Genomic DNA, 19,024 nt, shown 5'->3' with positions numbered 1-19,024 from the left:
GGAGGAATTGGGGCTCCAGACCTTAGCGAGCTTGCAATTTCATTTAGAACAGAGCCAAACTCCTGCATTTCTTTTCTTGATTTCCCCAAAACCTTGCTCATCCGTCAACCTGGGTGGCGTGGTTCCTAATCCTGGAACCCAGTTGTTTGGATACTCTAAGTAGGGAATTAAGTGGTTGAGAGAAGAGTATCATTTACTGTTGCATAAAGTGAGGATGAAGGAAAGACGGGAAGGGACTAGGGGGAACTCCGATCATTTCCCCCAAATTCGAATATGAGACTCTGTAATGGTGCTTTACATGGAACGGTGGATGGCTAGGAATGAAATATAGTATGGTTATAATGTTTGTACTTATGTTACTCTTACAAGTTCATTTAATTTTCCTCCACTTCTATCTCAGGCGCTCCGATACTGGGAGCAAGAAAGAATTACACAGGGGCGGCGGCTGGAAGAAATTCAGAAGGAAAACAAAATGGTGAAAGTGGAAGTAGTGCTTGGGAAGAAAAGGGGGTTTCTGTGCTTGCAAATAGACAAAAAAAGAAAAAGAAATCGCTAGTGGCTTCGACTAGCAAGACCCAACAGAAGAGGGGCACGAAAATTGGAGAGGAAAACACGTAGAACCTCATGCATGCATACCATGGAGGAACACCAACACATGTTAAAGCCATAATTTCAACATGGGAAGCAGAGCTAAATGCCAAGGCAGTGACAAAACCGCTTCCAACGAAGCAATGGGATCCCCTACTCATAGATCTGGGACATCCCCGGGGCCGACAAATGTTGTTTAGACAAATAGTCCATCTTTACTGGTTAATGAAGAACTTGCTGGCTAGGGCCATGACAACAAACAAGGACCTGGGAGAACCATCACAAGCACGATAAGAGGAGCCAAGCCTAAAAGACATCCAAAGAGAGATTTAGGTTGTGCAGGTACATCAATATCATCAAAATGTTCGTTTTGGCCGACTTGAGAAACAAATTCAAAGTTTGTTGTAGAATGAAGTGCCCGAGTTGAGTGCTAAGGACCTGGCCCCTATTGAGTCATCTGATGACTAAAGTAGAGTAGCACAAAGCAATGTTTTTTGTTTTTATGATGATCTCGTGGGATAGCATTTACTTTGATAGTAGAAGGATTAAACATATAGTAGATACAGTAACATATTTAGCAGGGATGTATATTCTCAAAAAAAGAAGAAGAAATTGGACGACATATGATGTTGATCAGCAACCTGGTTTCCCTCGAGGAGGTTGAGTCCACTAGACATATTTTTTTTACCGGCCTATATATGATTAATAGAAAAAGGAAGCATTGCCAAGCTTACACAAAAAAATATATATATATATAGCATTTGCCTTTGTGTCAAAATGAGTTGAAGATCTATATTATTTGAGTGTGATAGAAACTTTCATCCACAATGTTGTGGTTTTTCAGATAAATTTTGTGTCGATGAATTTCTTGGCTAAATCAACACACTAAAAATTTGTTAGCTAAAACATATTTGAGGTATTTTCTATCTACATAAGAAACTTTGTGAATCATTTAAATGGGAAAACCCTATGCATTATTTAAATAATCAATATTGTTGATGAGCTCACCAACAATATAGAAGTCGTTAACATAATTCATCTTGAAGTACACTGAAATTAATGGCATTCTAAGATTTCGAATAAAAATCAGTAACCAAAACTCTCATGGACCACATTATTATTAAAATGAATAGTAATGAAATTGTGTATGTTATGGCATCATTGGGAAGAGTGTCATGGCATTTCTTCAATTAGTTCTTTGACACTGAGAGTAAGACAAGAGTGGCTTATTCATTTATCTTTCATAATTTCATTTTAAGCTCCTTTTCATTGAAACATTTTACAGATTTAATTGTGCGAGACAATAGTTTCATAGAGCTGTGAATCTATGAGGGATGAAGGATGTGTAGAGAACGAGGTGCATAGGGAAGTTTATTATGCAAACAAAAAATTAATTCAACTATGAAGCTAAACTTTAATTTGTAATGTAACATGCAGTCATTACAAGGATGGCTAGTTTCAAACCAGAAAAGAGAGGTTTCTTAGTATTCAAGGATTCTGAATAGTTGGAGTGGGAAGGTTAGTTGGTTTGGACATTTTTACTATTGAACATAAAAATATATTTTGTTATATTTTTTTTGTTGTAGGCTTTTGCTCATCAACAATTTTAGGAATAATTTATGTGGATATTGCTGCTAGTTTTGGTCATGAATAATCAAAGTTGGAAAATTGTGTTGTTTTTCCCATTCTAGATTGGTTTTGAAAGATTTTTCCTATGTAGATGTGTTCATAAGCCTTTTCCTATGTGGATGTGTTTGAAATCTTTTTCCTCCATGAAATTTCATGATTTGCAAGAGAAACATTTGTAACTATGGAATGTTAGCGAATGAGTGAGTTTATGATCGAGTGTGAGCCTTTGTATATTTCTAAAAATATTTAGACCTCAAAGGATATGATTTCTCTTGATTCTTGATTGGTTTCTCTTAATGTTTGATTGATTGAAGTTCAAATGGGTTATTATACTTTATATGGATATGATAATATTTCTTATACTTTATGTTGTGGCCATGATAAGTTTGTTTACATTTTGTTATCCTTCAATTCTCATTGTTTCTTATTAATATTGAGTACGAGATTCCACTTTACGCCTGCTCTATGGGAGTTATGAACATCAAGAAAAATTGTTGTTTGTAACAAGTTTATGCTTGCTAAATTATTAAAATAGCATTCACAAAATTTATGGATAGAATACGTCTAACTATTTTAGCTATTAATAGACTATTTCGATGGGAGATTTCAATATTCTAATACTCATACAGGTAAAGAAATTTAGTAAGGTTTTGGGAGTTAATAAGTGGATGTATGTGATATGATTAATGAAGGATGTCCATCAAGTACATAAGCATGATTTTTATATGTTTGAGGAATTGGATGTGCTTATTTTATCTTGCAATTTCCTTTGTTGTTGCCTCGTTTTTCATTTATTTTTACCCATTTCTTAAAGTGATTTAAGGGAAATATGAATGATTATAAGGGTTGCAGTTAAACAAATTCCCACTTCAAATCCTTGGAATTTGTGCAAGGTGATACGTTCACCGGTGATTCCCATCAATCATTTCCTTTCCACATAGCTTTCATTTCAGCTATTGTTTATTATGTTCATCAATGGAATCATCATATTTCTAGATAAGGTCTAAAACTCATAGCATTTTCAGAGAGTAAATGATTAAACTCGGGGGAGGGGCGAAATTGGAAATCAGGATTCAATACGTTTAAGTGTTGCCCGTAAAAGAAAACAAATTTAAATTAATGGTAGATATTCCAATAAATATAAGCAAGAAGAGGTAAAACTCATGGAATTTTCAAGCATATAAAAACAAGGAGCCACTGTTGTGGCGCTAGTCCCTGCCGGTTAACAGAACAGTTTGGTCAGTTATTATTATGAGATTTAATTTGCGTTATCATGAGCGCTAGTTTCCATTAGTAGTGTGTTGTAGGCATGCTTACATGTATTAAGATTTAATGAATTGGATGGCCAATTGTTGTATGAACTTTTTGACTTTATGCGAAGAGTGAAATATAATGAACTTTGCCTTTGTTAAGTAAGAATTGTCATAAATGTCATTGAACTAATAAATGCTTGTAATGTTGAGTTTGTATTTCTTAAAATAAGATTAGTTTTAGATATAATTTTCCAATGTCTCATGATTTAAAAAACGCTTAGATTAATAATTAAAATATAATAAAATTTAACAGTGAATCATAGAAAACTTGAGGGAAAAAAACTATAAAAGGTAATAATAATGCATTATAATGTATGAAGAATTAGAGAGTGTTGAAGTAAGTTATGTATTTTAATAAGCACGGGGTATAAAATATGTTGAAATGCATAATAATGAATTATAATGTACGAAGAATTGGAAAGTGTTAAAGTGAGTTATGTATTGTAATAACCATGGTGCACAAAACATATTAAAATAATAGGAAGGTGTTAAAGTAAGTTATGTATTTTAATAACCATGGTGCACAAAACATAGAATTTTCTTATTTTTTTACATTTGAATATTATGGAAATATTGATAAAATGATAATGACCAAATAAACATTATTATGAATATAAATTTTTTAATTAAAGTCGTGGTGGAGAGTGTTCAATATTTACATAGATCATTCTCGAAGGTCAAAGAAGAACTTAAGCATTTAAAAATTATAGTTATGGAGTATTGAACCCATGATTGAAAGATTACATATCTAGTAACATGTTTGGACATAAATGATACCATTCAGGTTAATCTCAATGCAATGCAATTCTCAAATAGCAATCTCTATGCTTCAGCACCTTATCAACAACTCGCCGCCAAACAAGGTAATTAAAAGTTGGCGCTTGGAATTGATAGGGGAACACATCCAATCCCACCTCTCATTTTTTGATTATGTGATCACGAAGCATGTTGATAAAAAAGGTAACAAAGCAACAAACCTGCTAGCAAAACGGGGAGGTGAGTTATAGGGACAAGAAATGCAGCAAGATTGGCCTCCCTCCTGTAGAGATAACCACCTAGAAGGATGCGGAGAATAGTGGAGGAGGAAGCCACTTCCCCAACGGGGGTGAGACCCGAGACTAGAATGGTTGTCGAGCCCCATGAGGAGTGACAAATGGGTTGAAAACTCGCTTGAGCCTTCTGTTATCACAAAATCACACACTGAAGGCTGCCAATCAGCAAGATTATGTGTAACTATTTCAAACCAAGCTTTGGACTAAGGCTTAGCCTCCTTAGTCTGAGAGGGCTCTCTCACAGATTATGAATATTGATTAATGACAAGGAAAGATGGCTAACTCTTATAAGACACATGAAGAAAATATGCTGGCTGGACAAATATCAAATTAGTTCCCATTGGGCTTATGGAGTCACTAAAATCTCAGTAAACAATGGCACTATCCTTTCATAGAAATCAGGGCACTTTACATCTAATGTTCAAACATAACCTATATGAAACACAGTTTGCCAAGCATACAGGAAGTCAGAGCATGAAACATGAGTTCTGAGTGATTATGCAATAACAAGACTGTAAAAGAACACTAAAGAGAATAACCATCACACATTTGAACAATAAGATCTATTGTGAATCCTGAGAAGAAATAACAGTTATTTGTATTACTGAGCTCTTCTATACATAAACCAAAATAGTCTTCTTCTTTATCAAAACATCCAACCCTTTGTACCTTCATCTTTCAGCTCTATATAGAATGCTTACTCTACCTGATTCGAGCTCCCTCCTCCCGCGTGAGGGGAGCTCAATAATTACCTATGATGACACCTACTAACTTTTAACTAACTAATAATTACAGTTGACCACTAATTGACAGCGCTGGAATCCTAAAGCAAATAAGATCCTAATTCTACATCATGCTGGACATAGCATTTATTACAATCAAGATTCGTTCTCTGCCAAGTGGATTACTACAGCGATAGCTTTGATGGCTTTAATTACAATGGACTTCATTCTTTGACATCTGCTCTCTTTCTGGAAGCGGCTGTGATAGCATGAGACGAGGATTCAATGTTCCAAGTTAGCATTGGATGCTGGATGCATTGATGGTTCAATAATATTAGGATAGAACCCCTGTTTTCCCGGTCCTTGTCTTCCACCGCTCCTCGAAAATGTAGCAGCATGTTCCCAGCTCTTTAATAACCCCAGGTATGGAACGCTGCTACCACACACCATGTCTCCAGATGAGTTGTAGGCTGTATTGATGGACAGGTGTCTCTCTTTTAAAATTCTCGGTCACACTGTTTATTCTGCATTGAAAACATCACCTACAGCAGTTTCGTAGCGCGCTACGAAACTGCTGTGTAATTTCAAAACACAGTCTTTCTTTTTTGACCCATTTCAATGCATGCAAGGCTAGTAGCAAGAAGAGATTTAGTGCTTGGTTGCCATTTGAACTCCTTAAGAACAGTAAACAAGGAAGCTAATGAAGTAGTAATCTCCGTTTCTTTAATGTTATTGCAGGAGACAACTCATAACCTTTTAAGATCTTTCAAACCAAGAGGAACAGTCTATGAAACTACAGTAGACAGCAAGGAGACCCTCCTGCGGTTTATAGTAAGCTTTAAAAGACTTCATCATCTAAGCTCCAACAATCTTGAAACTTAAGCTTTTTAATAGCTGCACAAACCAGAAATAAAAGCAGCAACCTTTGTCTTGTCCAGTTTTGATGGAGTTGTACATCCTCTCGCAGAATGACATGTTCACTTCTGCTTCTATCTTTGCATAAGATTGCATCTCTTTGACTATGATTTCTGTCACTACGTGCTCTTTTAATGTTTTGATGCTGTGGGTACACTTCAGTATACTATGAAGTATTTCAGAATCAATTATATTGTCCGCCCAGACAGAAGAAAGGCTTGAAAAATCCCCATCCATTTTACAGCTACTGCATCTATCCAACTTACAAACATTTTGAGTGCTCCTTAAATTTCCAGAAATAGAGGACATCTCGGGCTTTGATGCATCTCCAACATTTGATATAGGAAACTCCATCTCCGCTCTTGAGGGGGTTTTGGTGGAGGCTGCAAAGGCTGCTCCCTTTGAATTATTTCTATATCAGAGGCAGAAAGAAATAGACCAAGGAGACAAGAGAACGGTATGATGGTCTCTGCATGAGCAAATCGTAACTGAGCCTTCTCCACAGCTGCTGGAATATTAGGATCATTTTTCATTAAAATAGCTCGCTCCATTGATTGCACAATATTTTGTAGTAATGGTACCCCCAACCGATAATTTATCGATTCTCCATATCCTTTAAGATAATGTAGCACCAAATCATTAACCCATTCAAGTAGTTCAACCTCCATTTGAGTAAAAAGTCCACACGCTTGATCAGTTTTGTCTAGTAAAGCTGCTTTCTGCCGGCAAAGAAACCAAAATAAAACCACATCATCTTTTGTACAGTTCAGATTGTAGCGTTTTACCAATGAAGCTGAAACTTCAGCATAAACCGGAAATAGTAATCCTTATAAAGCAGGCTTGCGCTTCTTCTTGAACTCCTTGTATGTTTGGCAAGTATCATGAAATCGCAAATGGATATCATTTGCTCGACTGCCAGTTATAACAGCAAACGCACGATGCTGGCCTGCTCCAAGAACTCCTTTCCCAGCAAAAAGCCCCATGCCATGATGGTATTTGTTGTGAACCATGTGTTTCCCCTGTAAGTATATCATCTGCAGACTTCAAAAGACTCTCCAAACGTATAGATAATTGTGCTAGCTCCTTTATGCACTTCTTGGTCGGTGCATGAGTTCCATGCCTGGCCGCAAGATTTAAAAGAATCGGAGTACATCCATGGGTAGGCACTGCGGAATTTTGATAATCACCATTCATTGCTTCTTTTCCAGCACCATATCTGGGTGAAGTGGAGAAATATTGGCGCACATCAAACTCTCCATTAGAAAAATCATGTAGTTGGCCCTTAACACTTACAGTAATTGCAAATATTACAGTGATTACTAAACCCAAATGACATTTCATTCCTCTCATTTCCTGTATCCTTCTGAGTCCGTGGCCCTTTGTACCGCAGCCCTCTTTCTTCCTGGGCGCTCTCTGTACACAATCTTACTCTTCTTTAACTGTGTTAAAAATCAGTTCAGCTTTAACAGTGGTGGCAAGTGCGGCTCCAGCAGTATCAATTTTTGGGGTTAAGATTGCGGGAATTAGCAGCGCAGTTGTCCAAGCGAGCGGCAGTGAAGGTGTGCATGGAATCGTGGCCATCGCCTGCCAAATGTCCTCTGTCGGTGGAAGAACTAATGAACGAACAGCTAATACTGTTTGCCAAACCTTAACATTTCGTTTGTCAAAAGCTCATCATTGACACGTACACGATCCCACAACCATGTATACTTGAAGATGACATATGCATTACCTTTTGGTCGATAACCAGCTTCTACTTCATGAGAGGAATTCACACTTATACAAGCATTTTTATCCTGAGAAACGTTCTTATCATCATAAAAAGCCTGAAGAACCTCAGACAACGGTTGAGCTGACATCATCGCCTTGATATCTTCAATCGTATCTGAAAGATCTGACATTAGACCTTTAAACACATCAACCTCATCATCCACGGCAGTTGTTGGTTGGTCATGGAAATATTGTCCTTCAGAATATGAAAGATTCTGTTGTGTACATTGGGTTCTTATCTCTTTGATAATTCCTGTAAGCTCATTTCCTATACTTGAAGTATTCAAGGACCCTGAGTCAACATATGAAGCCTGAATACAAACCTCTGTAACAATATCATCTGCTAGTTCAGTGCCAACGGCAAAACTCAAATTTGCTTCAAGTTGTCTTGGAGAGAGAAAGCATGTGTGCTTGAAATCATAATCATTGTAATACAATGGTGGACCTTCCATCAAGCTTTTGTTGTGCCTCGTACATAATTTTAAACTCTTACATTGGCTGCAAGCCCAGCGTTTGCTAGAAACAATGAAGTGACAACAAGCATATTGCAAACGAACCATATAATCCTCTTCCTTCAATGGAGGACAGGCCCACATATAACAGCTTGACAAACCTCGTTTCCTGCAGTATTTCCATCAATTTACTTTAAATATCTGTTATTTCCCAATTTCGTAGCGCAGCCAGTGCAAAGTCGGTGTTTTTCGCTACGAAATCACTAAAACAGGTGATGCTGCGAAACTGCTAACGGATTTATGCGCTGCGAAAACGCTTTGTCTTTAATCTAGTCTGAGCAATTTTGGCAACAGAATTTTCAGTGATAACAGTGGCTCCACTTGGGATAGTGTACCCTTGTGGTACACTAAGAACTCGCAGGTCCAGTGCCTTATCTATTTATGACAAACAGAAACTTGCTTGACAAGCATTCCTTTCAAGCTTCTGGGGCATTCACCTTGATCTTAAGCTTGCTGATCACTGTTAGGAAAAACAAATCTACATCTACTAAAAAAAATGCTCAGTCAACCTTGAGCTTATTTGCATTTACCTACCTACCTACCCTACTAGCTTCAAACTTCTTTCAGCTCAATCAATATGAAATTTCCAATGTAGCCAATCATTTATCTTATCTGACATTTGAGTCCTTTGGCTGCATCGGAGTTCAGAGCTGCAATGATATTGTGACGACCGCTGCCATTGAAATTGCCTCTGATCTTCATAGAAAAAGTGAAAAACTTGAGAGTAAAACTCTTCCATGTAGTCAGCCACAGGATCCCAGAATACATGATCAGCTTGATTTTTCTTGTAACTTTCTGGTTGTGCAAACTGATCTTCAACAACAGTGTTCAGTTCCTCAATCGTGAAAGAGAAAGGAACCAGCATTGTCTCCTTGCGTTCTGCCATAGAAAACTTCTGAAAATAATGATCATGATTATGAAAACTGTATGCCTGAATTTGACCTTCTAAACCTTCAATTTCTTTCTCAATGTCCTCAGCAACTTCATCAAAAAATCTCATCTTATCCTCTGCTTTACAGTCAAATGACTTTAGATACGAGGACAAGGACAAAGAAAAATTTTCACCTATTTCTTCATTAATATGATCATCATTCCATTGTTTGAAACCCTCAACTGAAGGAGAGTTTGCCACCACCTCTGACCTATCTATCCATTCCTCCAAAAACATAAGCCATAAGTCTTGAAATGACTTAACGGATTTGATAGGAAAACTTTCAATCCATTGTTTGCATTTCCCTTGAAGTGAATCATAAAATAACATAATGCAAACATCCTCATGTTTGACTCTAAGAAGCTCAGCAAAATGGCAGAAATCTGAGATATGCTTCAGAGTTAAACTCAAATCTTCTCCATTAAATTTGGGACCATTCCTTAGAAAATATGCATCCTTGGGAAAATGATTTGGGAAACCATGAATTCCTGAAAAATATATGCATGCATACCTTGAACTAAGAATGGTAGCTTCTGGGTCTTTCATAACTCCAGTGGAATCACCATGAATGTATGAATTTTGAATTCTTCAACAATGGAGTCGCCAAGGTAGATTTGCAGCCTTGAAAACCTTCTGAGCTCCTGCTACCTTCAGAAGTTCAGCTTCATAATTTCGGGAATGAGTAATCTTCAGACTCCCGGCAGACGCACCAAAATGTTATCACAAAATCACACACTGAAGGCTGCCAATCAGCAAGATTATGTGTAACTATTTCAAACCAAGCTTTGGACTAAGGCTTAGCCTCCTTATTCTGAGAGGGCTCTCTCACAGATTATGAATATTGATTAATGACAAGGAAAGATGGCTAACTCTTATAAGACACATGAAGAAAATATGCTGGCTGGACAAATATCAAATTAGTTCCCATTGGGCTTATGGAGTCACTAAAATCTCAGTAAACAATGGCACTATCCTTTCATAGAAATCAGGGCACTTTACATCTAATGTTCAAACATAACCTATATGAAACACAGTTTGCCAAGCATACAGGAAGTCAGAGCATGAAACATGAGTTCTGAGTGATTATGCAATAACAAGACTGTAAAAGAACACTAAAGAGAATAACCATCACACATTTGAACAATAAGATCTATTGTGAATCCTGAGAAGAAATAACAGTTATTTGTATTACTGAGCTCTGCTATACATAAACCAAAATAGTCTTCTTCTTTATCAAAACATCCAACCCTTTGTACCTTCATCTTTCAGCTCTATATAGAATGCTTACTCTACCTGATTCGAGCTCCCTCCTCCCGCGTGAGGGGAGCTCAATAATTACCTATGATGACACCTACTAACTTTTAACTAACTAATAATTACAGCTGACCACTAATTGACAGCGCTGGAATCCTAAATCAAATAAGATCCTAATTCTACATCATGCTGGACATAGCATTTATTACAATCAAGATTCGTTCTCTGCCAAGTGGATTACTACAGCGATAGCTTTGATGGCTTTAATTACAATGGACTTCATTCTTTGACATCTGCTCTCCTTCTGGAAGCGGCTGTGATAGCATGAGACGAGGATTCAATGTTCCAGGTTAGCATTGGATGCTGGATGCGTTGATGGTTCAATAATATTAGGATAGAACCCCTGTTTTCTCGGTCCTTGTCTTCCACCGCTCCTCGAAAATGTAGCAGCATGTTCCCAGCTTTTTAATAACCCCAGGTATGGAACGCTGCTACCACACACCATGTCTCCAGATGAGCTGTAGGCTGTATTGATGGACAGGTGTCTCTCTTTTAAAATTCCCGGTCACACTGTTTATTCTGCATTAAAAACATCACCTACAGCAGTTTCGTAGCGCGCTACGAAACTGTTGTGTAATTTCAAAACACAGTCTTTCTTTTTTGACCCATTTCAATGCATGCAAGGCTAGTAGCAAGAAGAGATTTAGTGCTTGGTTGCCATTTGAACTCCTTAAGAACAGTAAACAAGGAAGCTAATGAAGGAGTAATCTCCGTTTCTTTAATGTTATTGCAGGAGACAACTCATAACCTTTTAAGATCTTTCAAACCAAGAGGAACAGTCTATGAAACTACAGTAGACAGCAAGGAGACCCTCCTGCGGTTTATAGTAAGCTTTAAAAGACTTCATCATCTAAGTTCCAACAATCTTGAAACTTAAGCTTTTTAATAGCTGCACAAACTAGAAATAAAAGCAGCAACCTTTGTCTTGTCCAGTTTTGATGGAGTTGTACATCCTCTCGCAGAATGACATGTTCACTTCTGCTTCTATCTTTGCATAAGATTGCATCTCTTTGACTATGATTTCTGTCACTACGTGCTCTTTTAATGTTTTGATGCTGTGGGTACACTTCAGTATACTATGAAGTATTTAAGAATCAATTATATTGTCCGCCCAGACAGAAGAAAGGCTTGAAAAATCCCCATCCATTTTACAGCTACTGCATCTATCCAACTTACAAACCTTTTGAGTGCTCCTTAAATTTCCAGAAATAGAGGACATCTCGGGCTTTGATGCATCTCCAACATTTGATATAGGAAACTCCATCTCCGCTCTTGAGGGGGTTTTGGTGGAGGCTGCAAAGGCTGCTCCCTTTGAATTCTTTCTATATCAGAGGCAGAAAGAAATAGACCAAGGAGACAAGAGAACGGTATGATGGTCTCTGCATGAGCAAATCGTAACTGAGCCTTCTCCACAGCTGCTGGAATATTAGGATCATTTTTCATTAAAATAGCTCGCTCCATTGATTGCACAATATTTTGTAGTAATGGTACCCCCAACCGATAATTTATCGATTCTCCATATCCTTTAAGATAATGTAGCACCAAATCATTAACCCATTCAAGTAGTTCAACCTCCATTTGAGTAAAAAGCCCACACGCTTGATCAGTTTTGTCTAGTAAAGCTGCTTTCTGCCGGCAAAGAAACCAAAATAAAACCACATCATCTTTTGTACAGTTCAGATTGTAGCGTTTTACCAATGAAGCTGAAACTTCAGCATAAACCGGAAATAGTAATCCTTATAAAGCAGGCTTGCGCTTCTTCTTGAACTCCTTGTATGTTTGGCAAGTATCATGAAATCGCAAATGGATATCATTTGCTCGACTGCCAGTTATAACAGCAAACGCACGATGCTGGCCTGCTCCAAGAACTCCTTTCCCAGCAAAAAGCCACATGCCATGATGGTATTTGTTGTGAACCATGTGTTTCCCTTGTAAGTATATCATCTGCAGACTTCAAAAGACTCTCCAAACGTATAGATAATTGTGCTAGCTCCTTTATGCGCTTCTTGGTCGGTGCACGAGTTCCATGCCTAGCCGCAAGATTTAAAAGAATCGGAGTACATCCATGGGTAGGCACTACGGAATTTTGATAATCATCATTCATTGCTTCTTTTCCAGCACCATATCTGGGTGAAGTGGAGAAATATTGGCGCACATCAAACTCTCCATTAGAAAAATCATGCAGTTGGCCCTTAACACTTACAGTAATTGCAAATATTACAGTGATTACTAAACCCAAATGACATTTCATTCCTCTCATTTCCTGTATCCTTCTGAGTCCGTGGCCCTTTGTACCGCAACCCTCTTTCTTCCTGGGCGCTCTCTGTACACAATCTTACTCTTCTTTAACTGTGTTAAAAATCAGTTCAGCTTTAACAGTGGTGGCAAGTGCGGCTCCAGCAGTATCAATTTTTGGGGTTAAGATTGCGGGAATTAGCAGCGCAGTTGTCCAAGCGAGCGGCAGTGAAGGTGTGCATGGAATCGTGGCCATCGCCTGCCAAATGTCCTCTGTCGGTGGAAGAACTAATGAACGAACAGCTAATATTGTTTGCCAAACCTTAACATTTCGTTTGTCAAAAGCTCATCATTGACACGTACACGATCCCACAACCATGTATACTTGAAGATGACATATGCATTACCTTTTGGTCGATAACCAGCTTCTACTTCATGAGAGGAATTCACACTTATACAAGCATTTTTATCCTGAGAAACGTTCTTATCATCATAAAAAGCCTGAAGAACCTCAGACAACGGTTGAGCTGACATCATCGCCTTGATATCTTCAATCGTATCTGAAAGATCTGACATTAGACCTTTAAACACATCAACCTCATCATCCACGACAGTTGTTGGTTGGTCATGGAAATATTGTCCTTCAGAATATGAAAGATTCTGTTGTGTACATTGGGTTCTTATCTCTTTGATAATTCCTGTAAGCTCATTTCCTATACTTGAAGTATTCAAGGACCCTGAGTCAACATATGAAGCCTGAATACAAACCTCTGTAACAATATCATCTGCTAGTTCAGTGCCAACGGCAAAACTCAAATTTGCTTCAAGTTGTCTTGGAGAGAGAAAGCATGTGTGCTTGAAATCATAATCATTGTAATACAATGGTGGACCTTCCATCAAGCTTTTGTTGTGCCTCGTACATAATTGTCAACTCTTACATTGGCTGCAAGCCCAGCATTTGCCAGAAACAATGAAGTGACAACAAGCATATTGCAAACGAACCATATAATCCTCTTCCTTCAATGGAGGACAGGCCCACATATAACAGCTTGACAAACCTCGTTTCCTGCAGTATTTCCATCAATTTACTTTAAATATCTGTTATTTCCCAATTTCGTAGCGCAGCCAGTGCAAAGTCGGTGTTTTTCGCTACGAAATCACTAAAACAGGTGATGCTGCGAAACTGCTAACGGATTTATGCGCTGCGAAAACGCTTTGTCTTTAATCTAGTCTGAGCAATTTTGGCAACAGAATTTTCAGTGATAACACCTTCAATTGAGATGCAGAGAGAAAATATCCAAATCCATGTCATGTTCTCATTTCTCCTCCTCCTTTTAAAGCTTGATTGCTCCTGAGAAACCATGGGAAATTACCCTTAGTGGATAATGTCAATTGGTTGGGGATATTACACTATATAAAGGAACCATTTGTACAATAGAAAGAAATGCATAGGAATGATGATGAATTAATATAATTTTCTCGTCAAGGGTTTATGGAGCATATACTCCTAGTGCCCATTGTTTTTTATAGAGTTGTGTTCATTTGCAACTAGCATCTACATCAAAGAGTGAGAATTGGAGACATATAATTCCACTAGATAGAGGATGAGGCTATGTGTGTCATCTCTGTATTCATTAACAACATTGTGAAGCCATTGGTGAGGCCTCCCCCAATGGAATTGAGATTATCAAGATAAGATTAATTGTTTAGGATAGGCACCACGTGACTCCTTGCTCATGGTGCAATGAACACTTTCCTTATGCAAAATTTAGCAATGGTCTTGGGTGTTCCATGTGCACATAGATATTTTAAACTTGAACAACATTTTCAAGTATAAGTTCACATAAATAAATGAGTTTTCGTACCATGAGAAGCTTCCAATTGTCAAAGCATGATTAAATATAACAATTGTTTTCTTACAAATTAAAAAGGTCATTTGCACTTTAATTAATCATGATGCTACTCAAAATTCCACAACCCAAATGAGACCATGACCTAAGAGTAGAGTTGCTTTCTAGGTAATGGAGGTGTGATAGAAAGGACAACAAAAGGTAGAGATCTAATCCTAGCAATGGGACATATTCAGAATAGTTTTTTTCCCAACTTTATCATGAAGATGATATTCAAGTTAAGGAATATCTAAAGTGAGAACATATTTCTCATAGCCAAATTCTATAAAATGGAGGGGAAAGGAAAAATGTGTTTTAGTTCTCGTAAAGCCTCTCATAAAGTGCCAAGTTGAAAGAACTATAATCATTCTCATAAAGTGCAAAGTTGAAAGAACTATAATCATTCTTTCAACTTAACTTTCCATAATTTTTATAAGCAACAATTTGAAATGGTGTTTATCATAGCCACTTATCAATAGACATATAAGGAAGATATTTTGCATGGCACAGACCCTTTTTAAATTCATCTTAGCTTCCTTTCTATTAAGCGAAACAAACAAACAAACAAAAAATCAAAGTGAAATTTTCTCATTGCTTAAAAAGAGTAAACATTAAGATATATATACTACCAACTTCATGGTTCTCCATTATAAATAATTCTTCCAATATATCCCTTTCATATCAATACATAACCAAATTATATTACAACCTTGTAATAATTCTTCCAATATACTCCTTTCATATTAATACATAACCAAATTATATTACAATCAAGGGTCTACTAAAAACTCATATTTCCTTTCTTTGCAATTGAAAAAATCATGTTTGAAGCAAACTCTAAGGCATACATAGTCTTGCCCAAGATTTGACCACAAGGCCTGTGAGACCAAACCTCCCCACCTAACCATTGGGACAACATCCTTGGACTTGAAAACTCATATTTCTTATATATATAAAAAATAGTTAAGAATACCCAAAACCCAGAAAGATCTAGCAAGAGAGAATATCTACACTTTATAAACCCTAACAAGTTACTTCTTCGAATTGTCAAGTTTTATTTACATACCTGTATTAAAAATAAACTAACCATGTAGTAAATTTTTCTGGTTTAAACATTAAAAAAATTGCAGGGCCACCCATGTCACAAGAAATGCCACAAGAATATTTCAACCGATACTCTCCGTCACTTTTTATGAACTTTAATCTCCTTTGAACTACAACATGAGCATATTTCACTACTTTCTTTGATCAAATCTAGATAAGTGGCACATACAATTCTCCACATTACAGCATATATGATCCATTGCCTAGTGAACAGAAGGAACAGCACTAATGACTCTGGTCTGCTTTCGGCATCTTTGAAAAATGCTATCGTACAATATATCGAATTGTACCCCTGCTCTTTCTCGGTTAATAACAAAGAGAATGTGATCAGCTTCCACAATTGTATAGTACCTATGCATGGCACAGACCCTTTTTAAATTCATCTTAGCTTCCTTTCTATTAAGCGAAACAAACAAACAAACAAAAAATCAAAGTGCAATTTTCTCATTGCTTAAAAAGAGTAAACATTAAGATATATATACTACCAACTTCATGGTTCTCCATTATAAATAATTCTTCCAATATACCCCTTTCATATCAATACATAACCAAATTTTATTACAACCTTGTAATAATTCTTCCAATATACTCCTTTCATATTAATACATAACAAAATTATATTACAATCAAGGGTCTACTAAAAACTCATATTTCCTTTCTTTGCAATTGAAAAAATCATGTTTGAAGCAAACTCTAAGGCATACATAGTCTTGCCCAAGATTTGACCACAAGGCCTGTGAGACCAAACCTCCCCACCTAACCATTGGGACAACATCCTTGGACTTGAAAACTCATATTTCTTATATATATAAAAAATAGTTAAGAATACCCAAAACCCAGAAAGATCTAGCAAGAGAGAATATCTACACTTTATAAACCCTAACAAGTTACTTCTTTGAATTGTCAAGTTTTATTTACATACCTATATTAAAAATAAACTAACCATGTAGTAAATTTTTCTGGTTTAAACACTAAAAAAATTGCAGGGCCACCCATGTCACAAGAAATGCCACAAGAATATTTCAACCAATACTCTCCGTCACTTTTTATGAACTTTAATCTCCTTTGAACTACAACATGAGCAGATTTCACTACTTTCTTTGATCAAATCTAGATAAGTGGCACATACAATTCTCCACATTACAGCATATATGATCCATTGCCTAGTGAACAGAAGGAACAGCACTAATGACTCTGGTCTGCTTTCGGCATCTTTGAAAAATGCTATCGTACAATATATCGAATTGTACCCTTGCTCTTTCTCGGTTGATAACAAAGAGAATGTGATCAGCTTCCACAATTGTATAGTACCTGTCAATCTCACAAATTAGAAATCTTAATTAGGTCTTTCTCAAAACTTGATACAAGTTATTTTCTGGTTCTTACCAAACACCTGGTTGCAACGAGTGACCATCCGTTAATTCTAGACTTAGCAAGCAGTGGGGATGGGGCTCAGGAAAGCGGGGATAAAGCATCGAGATTGTGTTTAATGCTCCATCATTGTCTTGCCAATCCTCGTCACTGTTAAGAAATTTAGGGTTAATAGTAGTAACAACATAACCAATTGCTCAAGCAAGCAGGAAGGAAATATGTCTGTTCAATAATCACTCACTTGTAACCTTTGTAAGGAAGTGGCACATTGCTGGGATAGCACCACTGGCTCATCTGCAGCGTCCTAATAAAGAGAAGAGGATGAATTCCAGACAGACTTGAAGGCATGGTGACTCCAAACAATTTTCGTGTCTTTCTCGTGGCATAGCTGTTTCAAGCAAAAGTGGTTTGAAACATCAATGTTTAGTCAATCCTTCAATTCAGAATTTTTAACCACCACTAATGCATATTACATGCATTATACATAAAACTATAATTGCTTCCAATGAAACAGGAGGACTTGAATGTAACAAGTACTATGGGCTTTGAACATCTCTATCTTATTTTCAAGGATAGACTTGTCTCTATCAAATGTGGGCCAAAAATGCAGCAGTCCCCACCTGAAATAGTAGGTATTTGGAAAAGTCTGGAGTTTGGAATTGATTTCAACTGAGACCTGTAGACTTAAATCTACAAGAGTCCAATCATCTGAAGCAAAAGGTCCAACATTTCCTAGAAGACTCTGTATAAGCCCGGAAATCCCAACCTTTCGCCAAGTCATGTTAAAATGATCAAACCCAAAGTTGTAGTATCTTTTCAGCCAAGCAATGTCCAACCAATCATATATAATAACTCCCACACGACACAGCTGTAACAGAGAGAAGGGTTTGATTGTCTTTCCATCTTCTGGCCTACAATCCCCCAGAAGAGAAGGATGTTTAAGCACAGGTATCAAAATAGGTGACATGGAAACAATTATGTCAGTAGAAACAAGATATATGCCCAATAGGCAATCAATATGAACCCAACAAAAGAGTAATAAATGCTTCATAGAAGGCTGAGATATACAACATTTGTTACTCTACTCCTATCTGATGCTCCAAATTCATAATTGTATATCCCAGCCTGTACAGCATTTATTACTCTACCACTAGGTATATATTCATTGCCCAATACTAATACCTAGTTCGGGAGTCTGAAATTCCAAAGCAAGAACAGGGGAACTCTGAAAACAAATCATAAAACAAACAAGAAAACAATTTCTGAGAAACTCACTGCACTCCGTCTAGGTAGACACGAGTTGTTCCATTGAGAGCACCAGATAAAGAGGTAACACTCAGCACCCAACCTTCAGAAGTGCTATCATGTCCCTGGAATGTCTGCATAAAGATAATTCTAGCACTGTAAAGGCGCAATTTTTCAACTTTCCAGCATTGCTACCAACGGAAAAGCAAATTTAGGCTGAACTAATGAGTGACTGGATTACCTTTTCAGCAAGCATATTGTGCAGGACCCTGACAACTTGAACCCCAGAAGAGTGCCCAACAAAGTGTACTGGATGTTTCTCATCCCATTTAGAATAATAACCTGTAAAAATTCATATCAAAGCAATGAATGCTTCTAGTTTCAACCAAGATATTTTGTGGAAAACATTTCATAGTTAAAGGCTGAACTCTTAT

At 37.1% G+C, this 19,024-nt stretch overlaps 1 protein-coding gene across 1 annotated transcript; it reads right to left on the bottom strand.

The window, feature by feature from the left end:
* Positions 1 to 6,503: 6,503 nt before the first annotated feature.
* On the bottom strand, positions 6,504 to 7,202 carry LOC149212080 (uncharacterized). The gene is made up of 2 exons (XM_089388551.1): positions 7,079 to 7,202; positions 6,504 to 6,937 (listed from the first exon to the last, which is right to left on the bottom strand). Exons 1-2 carry the CDS (start codon positions 7,200 to 7,202, stop codon positions 6,504 to 6,506), a joined length of 558 nt encoding a protein of 185 aa, XP_089244677.1.
* Between the last annotated feature and the right edge of the window lie 11,822 nt (positions 7,203 to 19,024).

This window comes from Pinus tabuliformis, chromosome 1_1, assembly GCF_031772625.1.
Source record: "Pinus tabuliformis cultivar Carrire ecotype Pingquan chromosome 1_1, CPIR1, whole genome shotgun sequence".
Taxonomy (NCBI): Eukaryota; Viridiplantae; Streptophyta; class Pinopsida; order Pinales; family Pinaceae; genus Pinus; species Pinus tabuliformis.
The sequence above is the reverse complement of the archived record's forward strand: the minus strand, read 5'-3'. Positions and strand labels throughout refer to the sequence as shown.

Bases quoted from the DNA above. Each gene is read 5' to 3' on its own strand.
- LOC149212080 (XM_089388551.1), bottom strand. From the start codon at position 7,202: ATGGGGCTTTTTGCTGGGAAAGGAGTTCTTGGAGCAGGCCAGCATCGT. The intron at 6,938-7,078 runs AGTTCAAGAAGA...TTTGCCGGCAGA, and splicing joins TACTTGCCAAACATACAAGG to AAGCAGCTTTACTAGACAAA.